This window comes from Labeo rohita, chromosome 1 (genome assembly GCF_022985175.1).
Source record: "Labeo rohita strain BAU-BD-2019 chromosome 1, IGBB_LRoh.1.0, whole genome shotgun sequence".
In the NCBI taxonomy this organism is placed as follows: Eukaryota; Metazoa; Chordata; class Actinopteri; order Cypriniformes; family Cyprinidae; genus Labeo; species Labeo rohita.
The window spans coordinates 29,502,381-29,515,651 of NC_066869.1; the positions used below are offsets into that span (position 1 = coordinate 29,502,381).

A 13,271-nucleotide genomic window follows, 5' to 3' on the forward strand; every position below is an offset into this window, starting at 1 on the left:
GAAAGATCTCCCTTTTGGAGTGGACTTTGACATTTGTAACTTTGTAGATCTTTTTATGCCCAAATATACACACCACACACTGACTAAAATTCAAAAAGTGAAAAAGCAAAATAAAACCCCTTTAAATCAGTTTAACAAGGCAGCAACATAACAAACCGTGAAAATGAAGGGGTATGAATACTTTCACACTGTATGTGCCCTTGAAAGGCTGCACTTGAAGCAGAAGTTTGCTTAATGCTTTTTAAAATAAAACACAAACACTACACTTCACAGCTCTCTGCACTTGATTTCACGTCCAACTGTTTATTATGTATTTATTTATTTATTTTCCTATTTGTATGAAGTACTCTCCTTAAAACAAGATCAATAAAGCGCAATATGATGCCGGATCTTCTCTCTTCCCGTCTGTCCGTGCTTTACAGAGTAAAGTAGATCCTTTGAATGGAATGGCTCATGAAACATGTCTAGCCGGGAATAAACAAGAGTTTTTTTTAACAGCATAGCTTTCTTTCTGTAGTGGTAATGAGGATGTGCTCTTTTAAAAGGCATTAGTATTAATGCATTCAGTGAGATTACTCTATTAATGCACCTTGTGCATCAAACACCTTATGTGGTTGGCAATGCATCTTTGCATGGGGGGGGTATCAAAGGTTGAGTATAAAAGGTCAGGTTGGAAAACTTTTCATGAATGACCTGTAATAATTTCTTGCCCTGAATGATTTGTCATGTTTCCTAGCACTTCAGAGACACCGGCCGAGGCTCAGCACAATCTTTTTAAAGCCATCATTGAAAAACACTCCATCCTTTTGATTGACTCTCTTCTACTGCCCACACATGTAAATGCTCACGACACACTTAGAAATTGCCTTTTATCCGGGTTGTTCAAGTGCATATGAGAGTATTAAAAGTAGAAGATGAGGTGGAAGCAGTCAGGTCTTTGCTGAATAGTTTAGGGCTCTATGTATAGAAACGTAGGTGGAAAAATAACATCCGGTTATCATACCTGACTTCAAGATACGTTTTGGCTATGGCTGTGTTCAATCTTTTCCCATGTGATCATTGGTGGGAACCAACAGGGAGACCTCAGAGTAACTTTCAGGGTTTCTTTATTTCTTCAAAACCTTAATAACGACATCTCCACATGTAAATATAAAGGAAGTGCTCAATAAGTTTTAGCAACACTCCAGGTTTGAAAATAAAACTCCCAACAGACCATTAGTATTTAATCCATTTGGAAATAACCATAACTTTTACTGTGTTTGCAAAAAAAGTGATGTTCTTCCTCAGAATTTTCGTCTTTTCTTGCTGTGCAAAAGTCTAAAGGCCTGTTCACATCAAGACTGATAACTATAAAGATAATAATATAGTTCTAAAAATTAGCACTCGGCTAACGTATCTACTGTTATTGTTTTAAGTGTTTACAGTTTAGCAGCTAAACTTTAGCTGTGGACACAATTCGCTTGCATGAGTGTTAAACAAAATAATATTAATGGATTAGAGCACTATATTATTGTTTTACTGTATGTAAAGGTGCATGCTAGGGTTGCCAACAAATGCGAACAATTGCGAGTTTATATCTCACAATTCTCATTTAGAATTGTTAGTTTGTATCACGTAGTTCTGAGAAAAAAAGTCAGAATTGTGGGCCTTAGAGAGGCCTTAAAGATTCTTAAATCAAAGATACATTTACTTGATAAGCAAAATGACATAAAGAAGTCTTGCTTTCATGAAACTGATCGAAATGGAGTATGTGCCAACGGGCTCAGAAAAAGCAACTTACAGTTTTGCTTTTACAGTTTATATACCACTTCCAGAACATTTTTCTTATTTTGCTTAGAGATCATAGTTTCGATTTATTACAACCCTTTATAAGCTACATAAATATTTACGCTTCCCAGAAGACAAAATAAGTATAATTTACTGAGTTAATCCAAATAAATAAATAAATAAAAAATAAAAAAATTACGCCCTCTGGGCCTTCTTAAGCATCAGTGAATGTTTTCACTTTTTGTAACCTGTTTCAATTACCCTCAGTGTAAAAATATCAAAATCATACAGTCACTGCTGGAGAAGGTTCAAATAGGCAGAATATGCTGGAAAACCAATGCATGTGCAGGAGCTTGAGGATTTTTCTGAAGAACAGCAGGCAGTTGAACTGCTTAGGACAACTGAGGGACTCATAAACAACTTCACAAAACTAAAACATTTGTGGATCATTCAAGTAATGACATGCAGTATAAGGAAAATAGCATAATATTTTTGTTTCAATTTCTCAGAAAGCAATTCTTCACATCTTCATTTTTCATCTCAAGTTTAATTATTTTAATTTAAAAATGTTTAGATATTTGTATTGGAAATCAAGAGAAAAATACTAAAGAAGACACTGATTTTCTGCAATGTGTGCAACATTTAACTTTCTGAATTCTGCTCTGATTTAAGACCTTTTAATGTCTTAATTTCAGGAAGAGCAAATTAAGACTTTTTAAGACCCACAGAAACCCTGAATGGAGCTTTACAACACACTCACAGCTGCATCAGCAGGGCACTTTTTGCGGTGCATCTCTGTGCCTTACACTGTTTAGGATGCTGAAATGAGCTTTTGATGAGAGAACAATCCTTTCTCAGAGGCTGTGGGGGAACAACGCCTGCTCTTTATCCCTTAAAGAACTCTCTGTGCATCTGTTCTCTAGCACACACATCTCACTGTTTCCTGTGTAAGTAACAGTGTGTATATTAGAATCAGTGATACTGGAGGACAACTGAGAAAGTTCAACCTGCTGACTGAAATACTGAATACTATCTGCTTTGGTTCAGCGAGTAGATTTGACAATAAAGGCCACAGTGGACCATTAGGATAGCTGAGAGGATTGCTGGTGTACCCTTAACCACAGTCAATGCTTTAAAAAAAATAACAGACTTCATAAACCTGACCACAACCTCTTTAAACTCTACAGACGCTACAGAGAATTGAGGCAGGAGAGCAGCCTTTTTCCTCAGACCACTGAAGTCAATGAATCTCTTACAAATACTGAACGCTGCCTCAGTGGTTGTCTTTATACTTGTTCATACTTGTACGATGTTTTTGAGACATGAAACGTTCGTATTCATAACTACATTTTTAATTCACTTCATTAATGCTTTAAGAGCAAGAATGAAATGAAGCCAAATCATATTTAAATTAAAGGTCAAATTAGCGTCAAATTGTTCCTGTGCAATCATGTTTTTTTAATTCTAATGCAGGCTTGTATATACATAAACACATTATTTATCCTTGCTTGCATCAGGTAGTTGCCAATTACAGTGCCAAGGGCTTAAGTGTAAAGACTGTGGGTCATTTGAATATTATGTTAAACCGTTTACCAATATAAATTATTTTACTCCATTTAGCATTTCTTAAACTTGTGGAAGTAACATATATTAACTAGTAATTACAGATTTTATGACAAATCATTTGATTTGACACTGTAAGGGCTGGATTTGTGGGATGAATAACAAAGCATCTCAATATAAAGCATTGAAACACATCTCAAACATGAGTTCTGTACAGACATGGTAGTGCTTTATTATGATTTGTAACAGTGGGCGGAGTCATCTACTCCTCCACCAATGGTGGAGGAGAAAGCTTTAACTGGAAATTCTCGCTGTGATAAATACTTCCTGTTCCTGGATGGACAGGGTTGGACAGACCGGCCCTCTCATTGCCATGAGAGTAAGTGAGTTCTGTCAGAACAGCAAGCTGAAAAACAAAACAAAACAAAACAAAAAAACAGAGAATGAAAAGTGTGGCATTGCAAAGGTAGAAAAACAGTAGTTAATAATTACATTAACAGCTAAAACAGTTATTAATTACAACAACAATAAACAAACAAACAAAAAACATTAACATGATACTATAATATAGCATAAAACTAATATTTCAATGTAATTTATCTGCACACAACTGATAAAAGTTTGGTCGCGTGTGATTTTGTTTGCCGAGCACCAGGTCAACGTCAAATTTAGGGTTTCATGTCTTTCATTGTTTAAATCTGGCATTAAAGGGTTAGTTCACCCAAAAATGAAATTCTGTCATTTGATTTACTCACCCTCATGTTGTACCAAACCTGTATGAGTTTCTTTGTTCTCTGGAACATAAAAGAAGAAATTTTGATAGTTCATTGACAATGGATGTCATTGATCATCAAAAAGTATCTTCGTTTGTGTGCCACAAAAGAAAGTTACACAGGTTTGAAATGACATGAGGGTGAGTAATAGATGACAGAATTCTCATTTTAGGGTGAACTATCCCTTAAAGGTATCCTTGGGGATGAAGACTTGTGGTTTAATGTAATGTAAATAATGTCTCGTACTGAAATATGTAGAAAACCCAGGAAAGACTTATGTGATTTAAAAAAATCCACATCATTCATATTTTGGACTATGGGGGGGGCGCCATTATTTTAATGACATCAAATGGTTGCACTCCCTGAACTGTAATTCCCACCCTGTCTAGTGAGTGGCGAGTGCGTTCCAGTGTGGCAGCAGATCACTGGATCCAGAACAAAAATGAAACTGTCACAAATGTTAAAATGCTATGCGTTTGATTAAGCACAAGAGTACCCAAAAGCTACAACGATCTACATTGTATAGCCACATTAAAGAGCGCCAAAACGGTATTTATTGCTTGAATTTCCTAATGAAATGGACAGAATTTGAAATCTGAGACTTTGTTTCATTTCAAAAGTAACATAAAGCTTAGTCTATTTCGATTCATTGGAAGGGAGGTGCACTATGTACGTTCATCAACCGGAAACAGCATAGACCAAAAGATCGAATGGGATTTAAGAATATATTAAAATAGCTGTGACTGCAGGGTGTGGTGTTGAACATGAAAAGTTATGCAGTCTCATCTGTTTTCTGTTCTCTTCAAAACAAACGATAAGCCTATATTGTCCTGTAGGTTCATAATTAAAAATGAAAATGTGAACAAAAATGAAAGCAATTAAATGTGTTTTTTATATTGTGTAATTAAAATAAGAAAATTAAAATGACAGGTAATAATAGATTATGATGGAATTTTTACAACCCTGTCCATCAAAATGACGGACAGTGTTAAAGTCTAACACAACCTATGCGATGAATATAAGGGTCATTCTACAGAAATGTCCTCTTTTACTATGGCAAGATATCTTTAAAGGAGAAGTCTTTCTTCAGTCGTAAAGAAATTATGTTTTTGAGAAAAACATTTCTCCATTTTTCGCCATATAATGGACTGATATGGGTCCCCGATTTTGAACTTCCAAAATGTAGTTTAAATGCAGCTTTGAACGATCCCAAATGCGGTTATAAATGATCCCAGCCAAGGAAGAACGGTCTTATCTAGCGAAAAGATTGGTTATTTTCATAAAAAAACAAAAAAACAATTTAAATCATTTTTAATCTCAAACGCTTGTCTTATCTTACTCTGCTTGAACTCTGTATATTCTGATTCAAGACAGTTAGGGTATGTCAAAAAAACTCCAATTGTATTTTCTCCCTCAACTTCAAAAATCATTTTAAAATCATCCTACATTGCTGCAGAAGTTCTGACCCAGTCTTTGCAAAGTGAACATGCAAAGAAGATCAAACACCCTTAACAAAAAAGGTAAAACAGTTTTAGGACAATTTTGAAGTTGAGGGAGAACATGAGATAGGAGAACATACCCTAACTGTCCGGAACCAGAACAAAAAACAGTCCAGGCAGAGTAAGACAAGATGAGCGTTTGGCATTAAAAAGTATATAATTTTTTTTTTTTTTTTTAAATTAAAATAACCTATCGTTACGGTAGATAAGATCCTTCTTTCTCGACTGGGATCATTTACAACCTCATCTGGGATCGTTTGAAGCTGCATGTAAACTGCATTTTGGAATTTTAAAATTGGGGCACCATAGCAGGCCATTATATGGAGAAAAATGCTGAAATGTTTTCCTCAAAAAACAATTTGTTTACGACTGAAGAAAGAAAGACATAAACATCTTGGATGACAAGGGGGTGAGTACATTAACAGTAAATTGTTGCTCTAGAAGTGGACTTCTCCTTCTCCTTTAACATTTAAACTTAGACCACATTATTAGATTACCTTTTGACTTTATGAATACATATAAATGACAGCTTATTGATTTTTTTTAAAAAAAATCTTTTTTGTGCAAGACCACATGTACCTTTTTTGTCACTGGTGTTACCTTATTTGGCAGTATTAAAGGTTTTTATGAAATATTATTTCTTGATTTATTTTTTTTTTTTCCAGCACAGCACAAAAATAATGAAAATGCAAAAAAAAAAAAATAAATAAGGAGATTGTTTTATTTATTTAATGTGACAGAAAAAAAACACAGTAACACCACTGACACAATGAATCGTACATAAGACCTGATACACTGATCTTCACTGTTGTTACCCATAAGAAAGGTAACACCAAGTAACACCAAGGTGACAGTAACACTTTTCATGAAAAATGCATTTTACAAAATGTCTGCTGCAAGGTATTAAACCACATGTTGTTACTCATGGTATACTTACTAAATTAAGTAGTTTAATCCAATTTTTAATTTTTTTTTTTACAATTCCCAAACAATAAAGTAGGTCACATCAGTGACTTCAAACTAAAAGCTTCATATGAAATTTGAAAATTTCATAACTGAAAAGAGACAGTGGACTTAATATGGGCATCTTTTCATAGATCTTTAGGAAGTAGGAAGAAGGAAGGCAAGTGATGTCATCAGTGTGATTTTCTTTTTTTTTTTTTTTCAAAAGAAATGATTTTTGTTAAACAGTAACACCAGTGACAACTCCAGGGGACCACTACTTTTATTACATATTTAAATATTTATTTAGCATTTAGTTTTTTATGCCATTTACATCATATATTTGATAGTTATGAATACATTACTGTTTTTAAATGGTAGAAAACCTGACCTCACAATAAAGCACTTTCCCTATGTACACGGCTGTTGGGACGAGCGGTTTTGTGGTGCTTGGAATTCTATATAATTAATTTAAAAATAAATATTGCCACATTAATGGCTCAAGAAGGTGTAGTTGTTCAAATAGCATATTGTTTCATTTTAAAATATAAAGAAATTGTAACCCTAAAGTGCTTTTCAAGTGTAATAGTGTAATTTCCATAGAATGACCCATAATAACCCAAATGCCGTACTATCAATCTTTCCCCGCAAGGAGTCGAAACGCTCCTGGATATCGAGTAAAATCCAAGTTGAAAAAACTCCTTTAGTGGCTGTGGCATCATGACAAGCGTCGGCATGTTTACATCCTGCCAGGATGGCATCTCGCATTTCTTGTCTCTGCTGTTTGTAAGCTCTTTCAGTATAGCTGTGGTCTACTAAAAACCTCATCAGGAGAGAACAAAGACACTAGTCTTTAGGAAGTTTTATTCGTCCACAGGCATCTTCCCTTTCTTTTCTCATCTTCTCATTGCTAGAAAAGCAGTGAAGATTTGCACTGCTTCCCTTGTTGCCCTTCAACTGAAAATTACAACCAAAAACCACACAATGTGGCACTGTATCAGTATTTTATTTTCCGAGTTGTTTATTCCGAGTTGTGTTGTGGTAAAAATAGCAACAGTAGCGTCAGTAGCTTACTGAGATCAACCATTTTACATCATCTAAAAAATAGGACCCCCTATAGTCCAAAATGTGTATAAAACAATGTGGATTCTTTAAAATAATGTAAATCTTTCATCGGTTTTCAACTACATATTTAAATAAAAGACATAATTTACGTTATATTAAGTCATTCAAGTCTTAATACCTGTGGTTCCCTTTAAGAAGCATTTCATGCAGGACTTGATGTCAATTATTATTGTTTTATTGAAAACTGAATCAATTTGTTGGTGTTGGCCAGTGGAAGTTACGCAGTAACCTGGGTTGCACCATGCAGTAAGATATTCAGAAGAATGTAACTTAAACTTAAATGCAGTCTCACACCAACCAACCCCCATTCATTAGCAGCATTAGGCTGTCCAGAGTCATTCATTAATGTGTATATTTTTCAGCAGGGACCTCGTTACAGCCTGAGCAATCAATGCGCATTTAACGAAACAGCATGAATCAAACAGCATAATCTATCCCTCTCTCTCCAGCCTCACTTTGAAGCCCTCCTTTGCATCTTTATCTTCTCCTTCCCTCTGATGTCACTCAAATCTTCCCTTCATCATTCCTGTCCACTCCCTCTCTAATCAGTCCCTTTCTTTCTGGGGGCAAACCAACTTTTCAGCATCAAATCCATCAGCATTACTCATTTCAATTCACTCATTTTGTGTCCCCTTCTTTCGCCTGCTGTTTATTAGCAGTCTTCAAAACAGACAGCCATTTATAAGCCAGAGTTCTATTCCTCATTTACGCTTCTTTTCTTTTTTCTTTCGTTTCCATATCTAAACCGGACACCTGCTAAGCGAAGGCTGCGGAGAGTGACGGATAAAAGCAAATACAGACATGGAAAGCACGTCGGTGGCTAATCATCGCCTCTGTCACCACGGTGGCTTTATTATTACCCCCATACTGTTAGCAAACAGGCTAAACACAGAGGATGAAGTCTGGGCACGTCTAATGCCAGTAACAGTCTCTCTATCATACTTTACTATGAGTAATTTTCCACACCACTAACCAGGGTTGATACTCCTCTGTGAAAAAGAACAGCATTAGATACTATAGCAACCATGTTTCATTAAAAATTTTTTTTTTTACTGCATTAATAGGATAAAGGTATAGAAAAAACATTTTACGTTTGTCTGCTTGTTTAAGGAATGTTTAGCTACTTTTATCCACCTTATTCTTCAATGCGGAAATAAGCCTATAGGTGAGACATCCCGTTCATTAGCTTCTATAGGGAAATAATGAGAAGTATAACAATGTGCAGTGAACGGCAAAGCTGTTTGCACTACAAACCAGTGTTTTCATAAATAATATAAATACATTAAAATAATATGGTAAGACACACCAATTCGCAATACCAAGCAAAATGAGCTGTTTTGTACAGCTAAAAATAGCTGGACACAGAGTTTTCAATCTAAAACGGGGTCTGCAGCATTTTCAAAAGTCTCAGATTTCGAGGGTCAAAAAAAATGGCAGAGTAGTGTAAACGACAGGCACAATCGTAGCAAAAGTTATGAACATTTTAAAATAAAAAACGCACTAGTGTAAACGAAGCCTTAATTTTTCTGGATTCTGTTTTATTTTTTCTATTTAAAATTTTTCTAGATTGTTTTAATGTTTAAATAAAAGAAAAAATATTAATCAAAAAGCATGTCTAATTAACGGAAATAATGACATTACACAAGTTAACAGCAATTTATTACAAGTTTAACAAAATGTTTTTTTTTTATTTTCTCAAATTTAGTTTTATTTTTTACCATATTCTGTTTTCCATTCATTTTCTGGATTCCATTTTAATGGTTTCCTTAAATTTTTATAACTAAACACGTCTAATTAATTTCTTTTATAAAAAAAAAAAAACAAAAAAACAAAAAACATTTATTTTTATTATTATATTTTTTTCCAGAAATACTGTGTTGTGTCTTCACATTTTTTTTTCTGGTAAATAAATTGTGGCAAGTAATTTTTCTGGTAAAAAAAAAAAAAAAAAAAAAAAAAAAAAAAAAAATAATTTTTATTTGTAGTAGTACTATAATTACGCTGAGTGATATATTTCTGTCACAATTTTTTCAAGTTAAACCAAACTTATTTTTACAGCTTGCTGTGAAGACCTTTACGTTTCTGTTGTATATATATATATATATATATATATATATATATATTAGGGCTGGATGGATCGAAAAAAAAAAACAGAAACCGAAATTCAGAACCTCTAACCGACGTAATTTTCCCATGCCAGGTAATGCGTTTTTTAATCCTGTTAATACTATCCCCCTTAAAAACATTCTACCACATATGTAGTCGGCGCTATATGGACTTGATTGACCGTTGTGCCTTCCTTTTTACAGTGTCCCGCACGTGAGTGGTGCATTAAAATAATTGAAACTTTTAAAAGCAGCACTGCAATGTCAGTTCCAAAACAGTGGACCAATCCGAAGACCCCGGAGGCAGGTCAAGCGTTGTGAGCTTTCGTTTACATTAGCAGGTTGGCATGGCAACCTTTGCATTTGACGGCAACATAGGAGAGTAGGCATTATGTGCTGCGTTTTTTTTTTTTTTTTTTTACATTCCTGAGCACTGCATTTCGTGTTTTAAAAGGCTGTCTGACACACCGGACAAGAAGCACAGTACTGTGCCATGTCTAGACCACCTCTTACAACAAGTACGTAGCTGGGCACCGCGGACAGATGGCGAATGGCACCCCCAGTGTGTGTTCACTCATAGAAATGATGAATTTTAAAGATGTGGCACGACGGTGTTCGACCGCCTTTAGACTCAAAGATGTGTTCTGTGTGAATGGCCAGTAAGAAACTAGAGTAAATACTTGCATATATAGACTGACAGGACAGGAGACGGTGCCATGCCATTTCTTTTAATCAGCAGTGTTTTATTTACATTCGTTATTTAAAAAAACTTGTATACAGGAAATGCAAGTTATTATTTTCTACTTTTCACATTGCATTATTTAAAATAATATTCATTTATAAGAGAAACAAGTAATTTTCTACTTTCCACATGACAATATTTAAAATGTATTTTGTTTGCAAGAGATGCTGGTTATTTTCTACTTTTCACAGGAAACTAGCTTCTTACAATAAAACTGAAATGTGACTTTTTTTTAAGACGCCTTCATTTGAAGCAAGCTTCGATTTTAATTGTTCGAAATATTCAACAAATAACCATGTATAGTTTGTTTTCTTCAATTATTTTAAAATCACAAATACATGCACTCTTTCATTAGAAAAAAAATATCCCACCTTTAAAGGAGAACTCCACTTCCAGAACAACAATTTACAAATAATTTACTCACCCCCTTGTCATCCAAGATGTTCATGTCTTTCTTTTTTCAGTTGTAAAGAAATTATGTTTTTTGAGGAAAACATTTCAGCATTTTTCCCCATATAATGGACTGATATGGTGCCCCGATTTTGAACTTTCAAAAGGCAGTTTAAATGCGGCTTCAAACGATCCCAAATGCAGTTGTAAACAATCCCAGCCGAGGAAAAAGGGTCTTATCTAGCAAAACGATTGGTTCTTTACATAAAAAAAATTTATTCTCAAACGCTCGTCTTGCCTTCCTTGAACTCTGTGTATTCTGGCTCAAGACAGTTATGGTATGTCGAAAAAATCAGACCGGATTCTCTCCCTTAACTTCAAAAATCATTTCAAAATCATCCTACATCATTGCAGAAGTGCCAACCCAATCTTTGTAAAGTGAACATGCAAAAAAGATCAAACACCCTTAACAAAAAAGGTAAAACAGCGATATAGGACGATTTTGAAGTTGAGGGAGAACATGAGATGAGAGTTTTTCGACATACCCTAACTGTCATGTTCAAGAACATGAACATTTTGATTTAAGTGTACTGACCTATGGCCTAATTCCCTGGCTTTCCACATTATACAGTAAATTCCATTTTTATGACTGGATTCTGCGATTCTGTTCTTGTTTTCCAGATCGTGGAAATGATAGGGCCCTACTTTTACAGTATAACATAGAGACTCTACAGCGTATCTGTATGTGTATTCACGTGTTGTACTTCTGAGTGTATTAGCTTGTAATGGCTTCTCAGGGTGAGTCATATATGGAGGCGATGTATGAAAAGTTCGCCTTTGTGAGAAAACTATGGTGTATGATTTAATTACATTAGTGGAGAGCTGTCAACGTGTTGGATATGAAAAAAGGACACACTTTGTGCTACGCTGTGTGCGATGGTGCCTACTGTAAAATCCATATATGGATAAGGGCGAAAAGAGAGCCTGAAGGTTTATTCACAGTAAGAACTGTGTGACAAAGCAAGCAATTTTCCAGAACCACATAGACATCGAGCTGTTGATATTGCTGCTATCCGAGTGTCAGGAAAATAAAACAGCTTCACAGGGGTCTGAAGCAATGCATACATCTTGGAAGATTCTGTTATAACACATTCTCTAACAAGAGATTAATTAAAACTTATATTCGTGACCAAGTATTGTAGAATTTTGTGTTCTAGTGTGTGGGAGATCATTTGTAATACAGTACATGAATGTTTCTGTGTGTTTATAATGGTTTTTATTATGCTGCAGGTAGACTTTTACTCTCATCCAGTGTCTGGTTTGACAGTTTCATTGTATATGGCCTTGGGATGAAGAATTGAGTGATGACAGAACGACAAAAAAGATTGGTCAACAGAAGCTAAAAATAATTTTTCAATGTGAATGACATGAGAGTGAGTAATTGATAACAGAGATTTCATTCTGGGTGAACTATTCCTTTAAGCTGCAGGGGGTTGATTATTACACCTTTTTCATTTTGTGTCATTTCTTTAATTCCTTTTTCATTTTTAAGATTGCGAACGAAAGAATACACTATTTTGGGCCTGAAACCTATTTAGCACTTGTCCTGGGATATCATACAACATTCTGACTGAAAGTGACAGATTAAAGTTAACACGTCTTCATGATGGATTTCTTACAAACACACAGCTTTTGAGTTCTGACAATGTTAACTGATGGACTGGAGTCGTGTAGGTTACTGCAGTTATCAGCTGTTTGGAATCTCATTCTGACGGCACCCATTTACTGCAGAGGATCCATTGGTGAGAAAGTGAAATAATGCTAAATTTCTCCACATCTGTTCCCCTGAAGAAATAAACTCATCTACATCCTGGGCAGCCTGAGGGTGAGTACTTGTACATTAGGGAATTAGGGTACAACGGGGCTAAAGGCACACCTTAAGAAAAAAAATGTGCTTTTCACTGCGCTCAAAATGTATGATTGCAGTAAAAATATACGTTTGTACTGAATATTTATGGAGCAACAGATTTGTGTGAAAATAAATCATACAAGTTGTTTATTTTGTTTAAAAATCTTATAAATGTATAAGGTGGCAAGGCTAAAGGAAGTATACTTTAGCTAAAATAATGTTTTTTTTAAATGATGTCTAAGTTAAAACTTGTTCAAAACAAACACTTTAGCAAAGTTTTACTATTTTCTGATTATTTTGATAAATAAAAGAATTAATTTTTGTTCAATAAATATACTGTCATTAAAATATATTAATATAAAAAAATATATTTTAAAATACATTAACAAAATCATTTTAAAAAGTAAAGATTCAGAACGCATGTAACAACAAATTATATTTTATTATATCATATGA

General features: G+C 34.6%; 1 protein-coding gene across 2 annotated transcripts in view; it reads right to left on the reverse strand.

Moving 5' to 3' along the window:
* Nucleotides 1-3,522: 3,522 nt before the first annotated feature.
* The window catches only part of vps8 (VPS8 subunit of CORVET complex), a 153,946-nt gene continuing 144,197 nt past the window's right edge, over nucleotides 3,523-13,271 (reverse strand). For both annotated transcript variants that reach the window (XM_051106347.1, XM_051106339.1), the window contains exon 45: nucleotides 3,523-3,736. In XM_051106347.1, the coding sequence (XP_050962304.1) occupies nucleotides 3,593-3,736 (144 nt within the window). In that variant the 3' untranslated portion in view covers nucleotides 3,523-3,592. The remainder of the gene's footprint in view (nucleotides 3,737-13,271) is intronic.